Source organism: Crinia signifera, chromosome 6, assembly GCF_055691185.1.
Source record: "Crinia signifera chromosome 6, ASM5569118v1, whole genome shotgun sequence".
NCBI classification, from domain to species: domain Eukaryota; kingdom Metazoa; phylum Chordata; class Amphibia; order Anura; family Myobatrachidae; genus Crinia; species Crinia signifera.
Window position 1 is genome coordinate 104,175,353 of NC_139222.1, and position 17,449 is coordinate 104,192,801.

General features: G+C 46.2%; 1 protein-coding gene across 2 annotated transcripts; it reads left to right on the forward strand.

Annotated features, from left to right (window-relative positions):
- Positions 1 to 4,702: 4,702 nt before the first annotated feature.
- Positions 4,703 to 17,015, forward strand: TNFRSF6B (TNF receptor superfamily member 6b). 2 transcript variants are annotated; one of them, XM_083146683.1, is made up of 4 exons: positions 4,703 to 4,861; positions 5,022 to 5,099; positions 8,821 to 9,181; positions 11,550 to 17,015. In XM_083146683.1, the coding sequence occupies exons 2-4, from the start codon at positions 5,085 to 5,087 to the stop codon at positions 11,831 to 11,833; spliced, it is 660 nt and encodes a 219-aa protein (XP_083002809.1). In that variant the 5' UTR covers positions 4,703 to 4,861; positions 5,022 to 5,084; the 3' UTR covers positions 11,834 to 17,015. The 2 variants fall into 2 exon arrangements, with proteins under 2 accessions (XP_083002809.1, XP_083002808.1); XM_083146682.1 differs by lacking the exon at positions 4,703 to 4,861 and having other exon boundaries at positions 4,889 to 5,099.
- Positions 17,016 to 17,449: the final 434 nt, after the last annotated feature.

The window sequence follows — 17,449 nt, forward strand, 5'->3', positions numbered from 1 at the left end:
AGGCCCATGAGGCACGGGCCTCAGGGCGGCACGAATCAAGGGCGGCACGGCAGGCTGACCCATACCCCCTCCCCTCGCCGGCGGTCTGCCTGATCCAGCCTCCTGTCTCACCCTCCCCTCTCTGATGCGCCAGGACCGACATCACAGACCAGCCCCGGCGCGAATGCTGCTGCGGCGTGTGACAGAGTGGGAGACCGGCAAGGCCCTTGGGGAGGGGGGAAGCTGGATTAGGCAAACCGCTGGCGGGGGAGGGAGCTGGATCAGGCAGACCGCTGGCTGCGGTGTGTGACAGAGTGGGAGACCGGCAAGGCCCTTGCTGCAGACTGCAGTGGCTGAGACCCGGAGCTGACGTCACTGGCAGTGTCTGCGTCTGTGTATGTATGGTGCCGTCCCATGCTCCTTCCCCCGCCAGCGGTCTGCCTGATCCAGCTTCCCCCCTCCTCTTTCTGATGCGCCGGGACCGACGTCACTCGAGTGACCACAGTGACAGACCAGCCCCGGCGTGAATGCTGCTGCAATGTTTGGGAGACCCAGGCCCCAGCTGCAGACCCAGAGCCGACGTCACTGCCAAGCCCAGCGTGAGTGCTGCTGCCGACTATGTGTGGGAGACCCAGGAGACAGACTTCACTGGCTGAGTGACAGGTACACTGGGAAAGGTTGGACAGGGCAGCCTGAACTGGGGGAATGAGGGGAGTTGTGAAAGGAGGACGTGATTAGGAAGTAAAAATAATGTAGGTCCCCCATCCTCTCTCCTCTTTTTCTTCCCTGCTCTTTCTCTCCCTCCACCTGCTCTTTTTCTCCCTCCCTGCTCACCCCCCTTCCCCTCCATGTAACACCCCCCCCCCACACACACACTCATTTTCTCTCTCTCTCTCTCTCTACTGGGGGCCCAGAAGGTGCTAGTTACGCCCCTGCCAGCAATGTAGTGGCAGGTATGAGATTATATATATATATATATATATATATATATAATGTCAGGAGGGGGTTGTCCGGCACTCGTCGCACTCAATACGCAATGTGCCCGGGTGCCTTCCTAGGTAGAAGGTTTCTACCGCATATAAAAGAACAAACGTAGGCGTCACTCCGGGACTGGTGTAGAAAACAATTTACTGTGTGGCGGTCAACGCCGTTTCGGGTTTCCCCGTCGTCAGGACCAAAATCACAAACAACCAGTGTTACAAAGTGCAGGTGTTTAAATACAAAAAAACTTACAGTTGGACGCCCCTCTGCGCCGCTCCGTCACCCGACCGAGGCTACCGTCGTCACTCCTGGAATCACCCAGGAAGTGATTCATCAGAACTCCGGGCGGGGAGGTCACAGGCAGCTGAGGGAAAAACTCCTTCATGTACAAAATAGAAAATGAAATTTTTTTGACCAATGCTGTGTTCCAACAACATGCCATTTTTTATGCCAGGTATATTGATGACCTGGTCCTGTTTTGGTCAGGGCCAGAGGAAGTGTTGGTTGAGTTATTGAACAACCACAACGCATCTGTCAGTCCAGTAAAATTCACGTTTAAGATCAGTGCCTGCCAGTTGGATTTTCTAGATGTCCGCATTTTAAAATCTGGTAATAAAATTAGCACCCAATTATTTACCAAGGATACTGACAGGAACATGCTTTTAAAATTCAACAGCTCCCATCCCACCTCCACCATGACCAGTCTCCCGTACTCGCAGTTTTTGCGTGTTTGCAGGATTAATAGTGATCCACACACACGTGACATACAATTAGATCAGATGGTGGATAAATTTCTTCAAAGAGGCTACCCGTGGTCTTTAATACAAACTGCCAAAAACAAGGCATGTGCAATGGATCGTAATGCCCTACTAACAGGAGCCACGTCCAAACAGGCCCCCAATCCCGAACCAGATAAAATAATTACTTGGGTTAACCACTTTTCTAACAAAAGTCCCACCATTAATCAAAAAACTAAACAACTGTGGACCCTGGTCAATACTGACCCGGATCTACCCAGCTTGGTGGGTACGAGGTTAAGGGCCGGATACATACGTGGTCGCAGCATTGGAGATCAACTTGTAAAATCGGATGTCTCCCTCATGCGTAGCACACCTGCCCATTTTTTATCCAAAAAAGGAGGGTGCTACAAGTGTACGGGTTGTGTAACGTGTAGTTACATGGTAACGGGCAATACGTTTGTTTCTGCACGAGTTTTGCTTTGATGCCATGTTGCACATTTCAGCTGTCCTGATGAAGGAGCGCCAGCTCCGAAACTGTTGACGCACATGCTGTTTTTTTCACGATGCCTTTGATGTGATTTAATACACCCTTTTTTACAAGTTGAGTGCCGCCTCCTATTCTTCCAGTAACCTGGATTAATTCGTTTATATATATATATATATATATATATATAATGTATGACTTATACCTTAATAATGATTATATTAAAATAGAGGGGGGGGGGGGCGGCCAAAAATGTTGTGCCTAGGGGCGGCCTGACCCCTAAATTCGCCCCTGGGGAGGGGGGGAGGACTCGGAGGTGGTATGTTTGTGTGTATATGCTGTGTGTGTGCTTCTATGCATGTGTGTATGTATTCTATGTGTGTGTGTGTGTGTGTGACTGTGTACATTCTGTGTGTATATGCTGTGTGTATGTTTGCTATGTGTGTCTTCTGTACATGCTGTGTATCTTTTTTGTGTGTATGCTATGTGTTTGAAGTTATGCTGTGCTTGTGTGTGTGTGTGTGTATGTGTATCTGATGTGTGTGTGTATCTATGTTATGTTGGTGTCTGTACATGGTGTGAGTATGCTACAGTGGGGGTTATTCTGATTCATTCGGAAAGGCACAATCATTCTCTAATGGACAAAACCATGTGCACTGCAGGTCGGGCAGATGTAACATGTGCGGAGAGAGTCAGATTTGGGTGGGTGTGTATTTCAAACTGATATCTATATTGCAGTGTAAAAATAAAGCAACCAGTATTTACCCTGCACAGAAACAATAAAACACCCAAATCTAACTCTCTCTGCACATGTTACATCAGCCCCACCTGCAGTGCACATGGTTTTGTCCATTAGAGAGTGATTGTGCCTTTCCGAGTGAATCAGAATAACCCCCAGTATGTGTGTGTGTGAATGTATGCTATGTGTGTGTGTGTGTGTGAATGTGTGCTATGTGTGTGAATGTACGCTATGTGTGTGAATGTATGCTATGTGTGTGAATGTATGCTATGTGTGTGTGTGAATGTGTGCTATGTGTGTGTGTGAATGTGTGCTATGTGTGTGAATGCCCCTGCTCTCCCCTCAGACCATTTGCACTACTAGCAGTAATGGAAGCTGAAGCTGCAGCCATACATATATTTACACAGCAGCTACAGTTAGTAAAGACACAGCAGAGACAGGTATGTAGTGGGAATAAAGGGGGGGACTTGCGTGCATCATGTAAGGAGTGAATAAGATACTGTAGGTATTATGGCTAAGAGGGGTAGGAAATGGAATGTCATAAAATTCTGATGACAAATGATTGGCAAGGGGGAAATGTGCTAAAATTATTATGAAAAATGTGAATGGTGGGAGGTGGGGGCATGTTATTAAAACTATGGACAGGTCACACAAATATCATGAGAAGGGGGCATGTGAAGAAAAATTTGAATGGTGGGGACAATTGAGGATAATTGTGATGGGCAGGGGAGACATGTGAAGAAAAATGTGGGAATAGGGAAATTAAATGAAAAATGTAGTAGTGGGCCGTGAAGGAAAATTGAATAGGCAGGGTGTGTGCGTGGATGAGAAGTTGATGAGCATGCAAGACTTTCAATATATTTTGTATGGTCTTTGGTACTTTCTACAGATGGGCAACGGAGCCTGCCTCCGGTCCCCGCCCCCGTCGCCCTCAAAACACCCCCCCCCCCCGAGCGTCCCCCTAACCCTGCCCATCTCCCTGAAGCGGAGAGGGGCAGGGACATGCAGCGTCCCCGCCGAGAGACTGGGACGTGCGTGCGTGTGAAACGTACGCGCGTCCCAGTTCAGTGTAGCCGCTGCCACCAGCGCTCGCCAGCGGGGAGGGTCTGGCGAGCCCCGGCCAAGGATGGCAGGGGCTCCATCTGTATATCCATGCCTCTTTCCTTTCTTTACCTCTGCCACAATCTACATTTGTCCATCTAGGCACCCCTCTCCCCACTTGTCCTTCATCATCTGTACATCTGCTACCTCCTCATCCTCATGTGGGCCTGCGCCTCCTCCATCCATGGCTGGTGGCTGCAATTAAAAGTGACCAACAGAAACAAGAATTATGGCAGGTAAGCACAATTTACACACACACATGTTGTGTGTGTGTGTGTGTGTGTGTGTGTGTGTGTATATATATATACATACATACATACATACGTGAGATGTGTCGTTACACATTGCGTCATATTGTGAAAGGGGGTCCTAAGGTGAGTCGCATATAGTGTAGGTGCACTATTTTTTTTTTTGGGGGGGGGGGGGGGGGGGGGGGGGAGGGGCGCCAGAAAGTTTTTTGTCAGGGGGGAGCAAAATTTATGGTTACGCCACTGCTGGACTGACTGACTGACTGACTGACTGTCTGTCTGTCTATCTATCTATGTTGCTACTTATATTCCTCAGGTGTCTATTTGCCATTTGATTTAATAAAATAAAAATGATTACTATGATTATTTCTTGTAGCCCCAGCACAGCCCATCCGTATATTACAGTAAGGAGATACTAGCTTTAAATGTCAGCCCCCAAACGCTCTGCCAGTATGAGCGCTCCGGCACAGTAATCCACCCCCTCAGTATCGGGGGCCGGTAATCATTTGTCATGAGGGGGTGACTCACCGGTCCCCGCCATATAATACCCGTGTGACACGGGAACGGGACTGAGGCTAGCGAACCGAAGGTAAGTGCGGCGCAAGCAGCACGGAGGTAGGAGGTGGCTGCTGCTGCGAGGCAGGGGAAATGTTTGGAATGCGGCAGCGGCTATAGAGGGGCTGCTGGAGTATCTCCAGTCATGGTACCGGGGGTAGTGCATTACACTTACACTGACCTCTGCTTTCCAGGCAGGAGCATCTGTCACCGGAGATGAAGAGCTGGATCTAAAGACTGACAAGAAGAGGATATTCATGCACCTAGCTATGGTGAGCAGCAGACCCTCATTCTCATGTAATGTCAGCCCCATCATTATTCCCTCTGTCCTCATGTATATTATTCCTTCATCTTTAACTGCTCACACATTTCTCTGCCCTCTCTTCTGCTTTGAAAGCCCCTTCATTTCTACAGTGTGTGTGTGTGTGTGTGTGTGTGTGTGTGTGTGTGTGTGTGTGTGTGTGTGTGTGTGTGTGTGTGTGTGTTTGTGTGTATGTCTGTCTGTCTATCATTACTCATATCACTTTCTGGTTGTGAGGACAGAAAATATTTGGAATTTATTGTGCTGAATATCACTTTCTTCATGGTAATATATAGGCCTCACTCATTGGCAGGTACATTTGGTAGGTACATTGCTAACAAATGTTTTTAATATCAACTTTCTGACCCCGTGTGAAAGCGTGGAGGGGATCAGGTCCGGTTTTTACGCATACCCTTAATTTTGTGATAGCCAGACTCAGGGACCCCCCCCCAGATCCTTTGTTCCGGATACCGACGGTAAATATGACGACATTGGGATCCTGACTGTTCAAATGCCTGACAGTCGGGGCTATTCTCTCTCGTCGGGGGTTTGACCCCCCATAAAGGCAGAATAGAACCTGTGGAGTGCTCAGCGAGCTACTGAGCCCCAAGAGGCTTCTTTGCGCTCATCCCCCATGTCGGAGTACCGACGGTCAGGATTCTTATGTTGGTATACTGACCATCGGAATCCCGACTGTTGGGCCGTCATACCACACCTGATGTGATGTGGATTGCAGAAAGTGTCTGGATGTTTAGATAATAAGTACCCAAGTCATATGGAGCCTGATAAAAGCAAATCAGACAAGTTGCAAATATACATTACAGCATATAACATGTACACTAAAGCCCGTAGACACTAGATGAGAATATACAACAATGTTGTTAAAGTTACACACTCCCGTGCATCATTAACAACCCCCCTGTCACCTGTGCATGCAGCGCCACAGGAATATATCGCCAGCGACTGCATGCACAGCTGCCGAGCCAGTGACATCACTGAACGATATCGGTTACCAATATCTTTTAGTGTATACACACTCGTTTCACCAGCGGCACTGCCAATATAGGTAACTATATCGGCAAGTAGAATCATTATCTATTTCTTTTAAAATGTTTGTTCAATACATATCTGCATAAATCACCATCATCTCACATCATGTACCAGGGGTAGTTTACCTGGTCAGGCTGATTTGTGCCTATATTAGGTAGTCATCCTGGGACATATTCCATGTCAGAACCCTGTTACTGTACAGTACTTTAGCACTTAATCCATCACGCAGCAGGGAAAAAATCAGATTCTGGTTCACTTGCAAAAGCAAATTTTTCTCTAATGGACAAAACCATGTGCACTGCAGGTGGGGAAGATGTAACATGTGCACAGAGCGAGTTTAGAGGTTGATATGGAAATTCAAACAGGAAGGAGATACTATGATCCTGTGGCTCCAGATTGGCCACGTCGCCTGTGGTACACAGACCTCGTCGCTGTGTCCACCAACGCACCCTGGCAACTCCTGTGCCGTCCAGATCTGTCCCAGAGTCTCTGTCTGTATCCAGACCTCAGCTGCCTTGCTTCGATGGAGTGGCTATTGAAACAGCAGACCTGAGAAAAAAAGGGGGTTTTCTCGGACTATCATCTAATAAAGCTGTTGGTGCTTATTGGGCATTTGTCAGTTGGGCTTCCACCAAACAGCTTTGTACAGCCGCTACCTGGTCTTGTGCCCTGACCTGTATATGGTTTTATGCGCTTGACAACTTTGCTTCGGCTGATGCAGCCCTCAGGGCATAGGATCCTTACAACAGTCCAGGAGCATCCCCGCCCTTATCGGCACAGCTTTAAGACGTTCCACTGTAATGCCTCCTGTGCTCCATAGTGGACCAAAGACTGTGCTGTTGATTTAACAATGTGGCTTGTTGGGGGAGGGAGACCTAGAATGTTCATTCATTGCTAGACCTTCCATATTTTTTAGGATCCAGACACAGTAACGGGTAGTAAATGCTGCAAAGACCTGTTTAGAGAACAGGACACTGTCATCTAGGGTGACTGTCTCACTCGGTCATGGCTTTTTCCTGACTGTAGGACCAGTCACCACCATAGGTGAATCTAAAAATATAGTAATGAGTGGTCCCAGATCCAAATACTGAAGCAGGACAGACCTTTGTGCGGCAAAGCTGCGCTGTGAAAAGGAGGCGTGCTATCACAAAAAGGGGTGTGGCATTACACATCAGACCACACACCATAATGCCCATTACACATTTTAGCAAACTCCGTAATGCCCATTACAAATAAAGACACACGGCGTAATGCCAATTGCACATAAGGCCACACACCAAAATGCCTGTTACACATTGTGCCACACATCATGATGCCCATTACATACTATATAACAAATCATAATGCCCATTACATATTTGACACATAAGTGCTTCTTACCTACATGCTCATTGATGCCTGGGGCTTAATGCTCGATGCCAGGGGCTTCATGCTCGATGCCAATGGGGCTTCATGCTCATTGCCAAGGGGAATACATGCTTGTTGCCAAGAGGTAGTTGTTAAATGCTCATTGCAAAGGGGGAGTGGGGATTGCTTGTCGCTAAGGGGGAATACACACTTGTTTTCAAGAGGGAGTGAAGTGTTCGTAGCCATGGGTGAGTTACATGCTCATTGCAAAAAGGGAGTGAATTTTCTCATTGCGGGAGGGGTGCACATTTCCAAGGGGGAGGGGGCTTGCTCGTTGCCAGAGGGGAGTGAAATTGCTCATTGCCAAGGGGGGAGGGAATTGCTCGTTGCCAAGGGGGAGTGAATTGCTAGTTGCTAATAGGGAGTGACACTGGGCACACACAATTTAAAGAAATGACAGCCGGGAAGAAAGAGCTGTGTGCTGCCCGGCTGTATAGTCACTGTCTAAGCAAAGCAGCAGCTCCGTAGATATCTTCAATACTCCCACTGGATGCCAATCAGGAGCGACATTGGTGGTATTAATGGCCGCTCCTGATTGGCTGCCGGACCGCAAGTTCCTATTGGCTCGCGGTCCAGTGGGAGCATTGAAGATATTGACGGGGACGGAGCTGCTGCTTTGCTTAGAAGTTAGAGAGTGACTATATACAGCCGGGTAGCGCACAGCCCTTTTCTGACAAACTGTCATTTCTTTAAATTGTATGTGCGGTGGTCTAATGGGTGGTCCGGACCACCCCTTAGATTCGCCTATGGTCACCATGCAAGTATCACTTCACATTGTGGAATAGATGTATGAAGCAGTTATAAGGGAGGAGAAGTGACCCCATGGCAACCAATCAGCTGCTCTGTATAATTTGATATTATGCAAATTCTAGCTGTTATTTCAGTGCTGATTGGTTGCCATGGGCCACTTCTCCTCTGGCTCACTTCCCCTTATCACTGCTTCATACATCTACACCTGTTATCTTCATGAGGAGGATCTGCATGCATGTGTATAAATGGTGTCCATATGCAGTGTGAGTAAAATATTCCCGATTGTCATATTTATGAGACATATTATATTTGAGGCTAAAAGTGTGTATCAAATTTTACCTATGCTTTATATTTATGTGTTTGTGATATTTCATCTTCACAGACAATGTATATGGGAATATAGAGATAACTTTGTGGCAATCTTTGACAGGAAAAGAAACAGCTCTGCATTTACTGTACTAAAATGTGTTCTCTTTTGTCTTCAGCTGGTTCTCTCCTTGCTTCTCATGACTATGACAGAGTCCACTTGTTCTGCACCCACTTACCAATGGACAGACCATGACACTGGAGAGATGGTTACATGTGAGCAGTGTCCACCAGGGACATCTGTAGCCAAACATTGCACCTCCAAAAGTGTGACCGAATGCCAGCCATGTCCTGCCCAACACTACACTCAGTACTGGAATTACATGGAAAAATGCCGTTTCTGCAACGTCATCTGCCAAGATGGAGAGGAGATTAAACATGATTGCAATGCCACCAACAACCGAGTCTGCGATTGCAAGCCTGGGTACCAGCGTGGCCCTCACTTCTGTGTCAGAACCCCAGAGTGTGGCTCTCTCTTTGGTGAGTGATGGCCTTCTGAGTATAAATACATCCTTGCATTGTTTAGGGAAATGCCAAGTGCAATGATAAAGATGACACTCATCCGACTAATTGTCCATCTTAGCTCATTCTGCTGAGAGTTGATGAACAAAGATGGCTATTAGCTCAGTACACACAATGGGCCTAATTCAGGTTGGCTTGGTAAGCAGCGAAATTACCGAGCGCTAAAAAGCCCGCTGGTCTAACACTGGCAGGGTTGGGCCCATGTCAGTTTCCTTGGGTGCCTAGGCCTGGAGCACTGCCTGCAGCCGGGGCGACATTGCAATTAACAGCAATGACTGTTAGGTGTTATGGGGACTATGTAAAAACCGGACCCGGATTAGACTCCGGACAGCCGGACAGGACATCAAAATCTGCAGTCCGGAGCTTGTAGGGTCCGGTCCGGGGGGTGTCCTGTTCGGGGGGGTGTCTTGTACCTGGGGGGGTGTCCCTGTGATAGCTATCACCAGGGACATAGGAGATTACAGCCTCCCTGTGTGGTCCGGACCTGGTACTTGTGTATTATAGCGGCGCCCATCGCATCGCATACCATAAGGCATGCGATGGTATGCGATGCGACGCGATATTGTACAATGTCATACAATTTTAAAATTGTATGACATTGTGTATGGCATACAATGCCATACAATGCGATGCGATTAAAAATTGTATAAGCACCCTAATGGGTGCCACGTCGGCGTGGAGTTGAGAATAGAAAGTGTGGCAAGCACAGCGAGCCACCGAGCCCGAAGCATGGCGAGCCCCGCGAGGGGACGCGGATACCTTCACAGGTATCCGCGTCCCCTCGCGGCCTTCACAGATGTCCGCGTCCCCTCGCCTCGTTGCGCTCGCCACACTTTCTATTCTCAACTCCACGCCGACGTGGATAGTGGGGGTATGAAAAGGTCGGAGGACGCGTACCGCCGCCCCTCGCGGGCTCGCTGCGCTCGCCACGCTTCGGGTTCACGTTTATAGTGGGGGGGGGGGGGGGTGGCGTGGGGGTGCATTTAACATTGTAAGTGCTTAAAAGCACCCTTTTGGGTGCTTATACAATGTTTCATCGCATAGGGGGCAAAAATCGCGTCGCATCGCATGCCATCGGGTGCATGGCATGCGATGCAATAAAAACATTGCACGATGTACATCGGGGGCGCCGCTATAATACACAAGTACCCCGGACCGTCTGGGTTTTGCTACATGCCCAGACCATACAGGGAGACTTTATTCTCCCTCTCCTCCTCTCCCTGGTGACAGGTGTCACAGGCAGCTCCCCCGGACAGGACACCCCCCGGACCGGACGCTACAAGCTCCAAAATGCAGAGTTTGGGGGTTTTGTCCTGGTCCGGTTTTTACCCATACCCTGTGTTATGTGTACAATATCCTGTAACAGCTGATAAATACTGTACATTGTCAAGTATTTTGATGGCTGTGGTTGAAAGATGAATATCTGCCTGTGCACTATCATCTTCCAGCCACAGTGACAAACAAGGGATTCGGACACTCTGAAAACTGAGCGGAAAACATCCAATTAAGCCTTGCAGTTTTTATTTACAGTTTCTTATATAGCACATTAGATTCCGTTGCGCTTTACAATTGTAGACAGTGATAAGACAAGCTGGGTAACAACAGACAGACTTGGAGGTAGGAGAGCCCTGCTGCAAGCTTACAATCTATAGGGATAAAGGAGGGAGACACATTGACAGGCACCGATAATAGCATAGCAGTCCCTCCAAGTTGCAAGTCCAGAAGGGAAGCTATATATAATACATAAGTGCCTCAGAGGGTTATGTGTGTGTTGAACTTAAATATGATAGGCTTGCCTGAAGAGGTGAGTTTTCAGGGAACGCTTGCAAGTTTAGAGGCTAGTGAAGAGTCTTACTGTGCGTGGAAGGGCATTCCATAGGGTGGGAGCAGATGAGGCGTGGTTGGATAGAGGTCCCATCACTTGCATCTCAGGACAAGTACCTGGCTCCCAATGCTTGTAGCCAGTTCAAACTGGCCATCCAGTTCCTTGACTGTGCAGCTTTAATCATATTGTATCTAAGTAACCAGAACTCAAAGCAAGTGTACTTTCATGACAATTGTCAATTCCACTAAACCCCTAATTTGGGTTTCCAAAGTGGTGATCAGGACTTGTGCAGACATGGGCTTTACTAGTGTTTCACCATCTTGCTCCATAGAATCCAGCAGAATGGTGCTTAGATGTGGGCCAATTGCAAATCTATCATTCTGAGCAGCTTAGATCTACCAAGTTTTCTTTCATTTTTATATTTTTGCTCATCGTGGACCTCACTGACTCATAGATGAACTTCACTGACTTATGTTTAATATTGTCCAATTTTGTACACAGATAACAAAGACTGTGACAGGGCAGTGATAGATTTCTTTGTAAATCAGAATATATCACATGAATCCCTCCATCGACTGGAACAAACCGTGATTGCTCAGAATAGTACTGTGAGCCATAAAAGGATTCGGAGTCTGTTACGATATATCCGAAACATCCATCCCGATGATCCACTGCTGCCACAGCTTCTGAATATCTTAAAAATAGCCAAACTGAACACTCTGGAGAGAAAGCTAAGGAAGAAATTCATAGTGCAAGAACATGGACAACCTTCAGTCCTCCGGTAGTAATCCCATAGTAGCAAAAGTGGAATACGGAGAAAACGTGCACAAAATTGCTCAAGGGGGTATTTATTAAAACTCGGAGAGAGATAAAATTATGAGAAATAAAACACTAGCCAACTAGATTCTGCCTTGCATTTTTCAGGCTGTTTGAAAAAAAATAAGTTAGAGCTAATTGGTTGGTACCTTATCTTACCTTTAAGCTTTGATAAATACCATATAAATATCCAAGCATTTACTGCCACATTCCTTTTTTTCCATTCTTTATACACCTTTAATATACATGTTGTTCTGGAATGTTTGCTACGTACATTGTGTGTTTTGTTTATTTGTTTCCTTTTTGTATTGTTTAGCTAAATTTCATCTCAAGGTCTAAGGCTGCCATCCACTAGAGCAGTGGTTCCCAACCTTTTTTCTCTCCCGTACCCCTTGATTAGGCTTTTCATTGATGAGTACACTCCCTCCTCTCAATTTAAAATATAGACAGTACGAGTGGAGTGGAAGTGAGCGGTATGCGTATCCTTAAGCATGTGCTTATATTAAGGAGTAGTGGACAGGAATCGTGTCTGGCCGCTGGCTGTGTATTGTCTCCATGGTTCCCACTTACACCTGTAGGATTAATGCCGCTGCTTCTTCCACCCATGTCAGTGCAGGGCAGATGATCTCTAATGTCTTAAGGCAGCACGGGTAGCTCCCAGGCAAAAAGCACAATGAGACACTGATGACACTGAAGACAGAACCATAAGTGACACAACATAGTTCTTCTCCATAGCAATGGGTCTTCTTCTGCCATCAAAATACTTTTTTTCATCTTCCGCCATTACCAATATTATTTTCATATCTGATCCTGTGTGGGCATGTTTGGCACTGTGGAGGTATATCTGGTACTGTTTGGCACTGTGGGGGCATATGGCTGGCACTGGGGGCATATGTGTGGCACTGTGGGGGCATATCTGGCACTGTGGGGGCATATCTTGCACTGTGGGAGCATGTCTGCCACTGTGGGGGCATATGTGTGTGGCACTGTGGGGGTAAATGATATCTGGCACTGTGGGGGCATATATGTTCACAAGCCCAAATAGAAATGGCATTGTGTTTTAACGTTTTGTCATGCAGCCACTCCCCCCTTGTGTCATATGACCACGCCCCCTAACCATGCCCCCTAACCACGCCCATTTTTCCGGCGCGGCACAGTGCCACTAAGAGATTTTTTTTCTACTTGCACCGCTGCATACCACACTAGTGGATAGGGACGTTAAGATGTTTTTTTTTTTTGTGGGGGGGGGGGAGGTCTGGCATGACACAAACCTGTTCTCTGAATACATTTAATGGAGAGAGCAGATGTATAAGATACATAGATTGATAGCAGGGCAATATGAAAGGAAGCTGAGTCATAAAGATGCCCAGAAAACTAACGCAACATACTTAAACCAGTATCCTATTAGCCCCGATGGTGTACTGCTTCTGAAAATTTTTATTTTCCTATCCTATTGTCTTGTGTAAAAGACAAACAAAGTTTTTAAGCCGAAAATACACAAGGTCCATGAAAAGCCTCTGAACTATGTATTTTTGCCGCTTTTAAATGACAGGTGAACCAAACCCTTGATAAGTGTCAGCATTTGGGGCTACAGTAATTATATACCCCTGGTGCACCAATTAGCTGCAGTAATAAGCCACGGCTAATAAGATACCAGCCTATACATGGTGCGATTCCTTTTCTATTCAATCCCGATTTATTCGGGATCGAATTGCGCAGCACAGTGTACTCATTCGATTTTGACTATATAGTTTAGATTCTTACTATATCTGTACTATACAGTCTTGTCTGCACAGTCTATTGTTCTATTTGATATAGACTGAACGGGAGCGTGTATCAGCATCAAATCTGATTAATGCGGCTGAAAACCATTCGATATTGAGTTGATTTTGACTATATAGTCAAAATCGAACCGAAAGTGACCCTGAATCGCACCGTGTGCAGAGAGCATTAGTAATATTTTTAGGAAGACATATACAAGTTCAGAACTTGAAATCTTATCTATTTTGCTAACTCTTTAGGTGCCCATACACTTATCCGATTTGGGCAGCTTTCACCTGAGAAATCGGCCCAAATCGAATGAGTTTGACATCCCATCCGACCCAATGCGCGGTCCCTTGTGCATCAGGTCAGACCCTACAGATTGAACCTGCTGCAGGTTCAATCTGTCAGATTAGACCCATCTGTTGCATATCGCGAGTGCTTTTTAGCACCACGATGTGTTGGGTCCAATCCGTAGGTGTTTGTCAGCGGTGGAGCAGGAAGTGGCTACTGAATTTGAAAAAAATATTTTGAAAAGACTGGCAGGACACTGATTGGCTGAGAGAATTCTCTCAACCAATCAGATGGTAGGCCAGTGATTGGCTGAGAAATTTCTCTCAGCCAATAACTGGCTGGCCAATCTTTTCAAATTCAGTAGCCACTTCCTGCTCTGCCACCTGGCAAATGCCGCTACGTGCTCCCCGCTGCCACTTGGACCCCACTGCCTGCCCCCCGCCGCTGCCAGCTCCCCGGGAGTACTTTACATGCAATGCATATGATTTATTGCATCTAAAATTGGCACATCAAGTGCCAAATCGTAAGCGAGTCTCCCGGGGACCTCAAGGGGCAAACTGGTCCAACTTGTGCTTAGGACAAGTCGGACTAGTGTATGGGGGTCTTTTCAGTACACAAGAAATCTCACGTATTACATCTTCCAAGTTTTTTTATAAAAATAATGTGTTTTTTTATTGTTTATTGTCGTATTCTGAAAATACTGCGCTAAAGCAAAGTGAATTTGTTTACAATTTTTGTCCATGTACATTTTTGAGCAATGTCTTTCTTGTATTTTGCTCCATTTTTTTTACACATTTTTGGATTAATAGAAAAAGAATGTTTTCATTTGTTCCCCTCACTCCTTCCTTTAATTTATTTCCCTCTACATTCCCCACCTTTTTACATCTGTAAATTACATTGTGGAATGTGAATAAAGAATATATTTTTTGGAATTAAAATAATTTTATAGTTGTTTTTCTGCAGCAAAAGTCACTTAACTACTGATATTAAGACAAAAACATTACAAAGGTTTTCTTTAAACTCTTCCCTTTAATCTCACCTGGGCACACAGTCATCACAAGTGTGTTATCTATGACCTAAAAATGGAGCAGTGACGAGGAAACTACATACAGTTGTCTATAAATAACTTCCTGAAACAGTGGGAGGTGGTACATAGATCATTATGTTTGACCTTTGCAATACTATGATTGTTCAGTGTCAAATAAAATCCGTCATGCTTCTTTAGTACTTTGTTGCCATAGGTGTTTTCATTGTTTAGCAACATAAGTATTTTACTTTGAGTATCTGTAGATTTCATGCTTTGCCCTATTAGTCAATAGTATTACTCAGCAGGCTGGTATGGATTGAACAATGAGCTCTGGGAGGAGCTGTTGTTTTTTTTAATAAAATATAGAGAATATTCTTTGCTAGGCAAAGGGTAACACAGCGCTGGAGGGTTAGAGGGTGTCAACATACATTAGGAGAAAAAAAAAAGAATGAAAAACTTAATAAAAAAAAATAATAATATTGAAGCTGTTTTTTTTTTACAGCCCTTTTGGGCACCTTTTGAGTGAAGCGCACCAGTGGTGGAACTTGGTGTTTTTGCTAGGAGGTTATTTCCTATCCTTTCCCTGCCTTCAAACATATGTGATCAACGTTTGCGGCGTTTGTCCGCAGCGGACTTCAATGACGTCACCGGCCGGCGCCCTCTAACCCCCAGCGCTCCGTTACCCTTTACTCAGCAGGCTGTATATAGCATACAGTGTACACTGTAAAACATTAGACATGAACTGCAAGTAATGTACAGATTTAATTATGCACTGAACTTTACAATAAGGCAACCACCCCCCATTCGTAGGACGAAAGGCCCTCCTGCACTGCCTCCTCCCTGTGCGCTGTAAGGTAAACTGAGTAGGTGTTCAATAGGGGCATGGATTATTAGATAGACAGTTGAGAGGTCGACCCCAAAAGGTTAACATGGGAAAGTTCAACAGGGTCAGGGTCAATTTTCAGGCACCGATTTCTGATATGTGCATCTCTGCTTGTTTATTCTTATGGGCGTTGATGGAAGCAGCTCAAAGACTCACAAGTATAGCAAGCACCACAGTGCATATAGATGACTACAGTTACAATGTATCACCGCCAGTGCACTGCTGCGGACAGCAATACTTTTAGCTCCAGGATACTCTCATCTATTCATTCTGCAAACCTCCGTTACATTGGTGATATCCCAGTATCATATGCTACTTCTTATTCTACCTGATCCCATGTGTGGACTAATCACAACAAATATAGAGGGTTTGTATAAAAAGTTATGAGACCTATTTTTTTTCTGACGCGAAGCGTGCATGCTCCAGGCGGGTTTGATTGGGGTGAAGTCATCTTGAACACACACCAAGCGTCAGTCGTCTGCGAACTTCCGTGCAGTTCGTATCGTGGTTTTAGTGGACCCCTGTCCCTAGACTCACTTGAAGCTTAAAAATGCAACGTTCTATAGAACAGCGCTATGCCATTAAATTCTGTGTGGGACTCGGAAAATTGGCTATGGAGACGTTAGCCATGATCCAGAAAGGAGAACACTGGCCATGACAGATCGCTCAGCACACAGCGCTGACACATCCCTGTGTGAAGAGTGATCTTGCTGAGCATTTTGAGCGATCTAGCATCAATTGTGTAGGACACCCAGTAGTGGAAGCACTATTGGTTGCTGGTCGTCCTCACATACCCTCAGAATACCACCCCGCCGCCTGCCGCGGCCGTGTTTAACCTGATTAACTGTGGCCACGGGCGGAGAGAGAAACCGGCATGACCATCTGAAGATGCTGTGAGCTTCCGGCTGCCCCTTCACAGGGAGATATTGGCTGCGGCTTTCCCTTCATAAGGAGCGTGCCCATACAAAGTGTGCTTAACTCACATTTCCTCTGAATCCTTACCATGGCTTCTCTCCTCAGCAACCGCCTGGAGGGCAAGACAGCTCCCTTGGGGAGAGGCTGCAGGAACCCAATCAGTCAGGGAAGTGACTCTTGGTTATGAGTCCTGACCTGAATAAATCAGGAGTGCTGCACACCTGCACCCTTACTCTTAAAATGAGTGGGGAAGGGTGTAAGTAAATGAAATATGAAAGAAATAAAATAAAAATAATGCTAAGACTACTGGAAAGCTGGAGCAAGGTCCAGCATGACCAGCTCCCTAGGGCACATTTTTCTAACTGGGGGTTGGTGGGTAATAGAGGGGGAGGAGCCTTATACTACATTTAGAAGTGCCCAGCTCCCACTAACCACACCACTATATCCATTGTGTTGGACTCCAGTGGCCCCTGCTGGATGAAAGAGAAACAGACAGTTTTTACCCTGTATGCCAGGGGTTCCCAAACTTTTTCTAATCACATCACCCGAGAGTATCATAATTTTTCCACGGCACCCCTAGGCCCCAAAAAACATATATCAAATGAAGTAGATTGTGTTTATATGTACTTCTTAGGTTCAGTTATGTGGTAAAGGGCAGGATTTGGTTCAGATTGTACATATTTTATGATTGGCAGCCACCAGCAC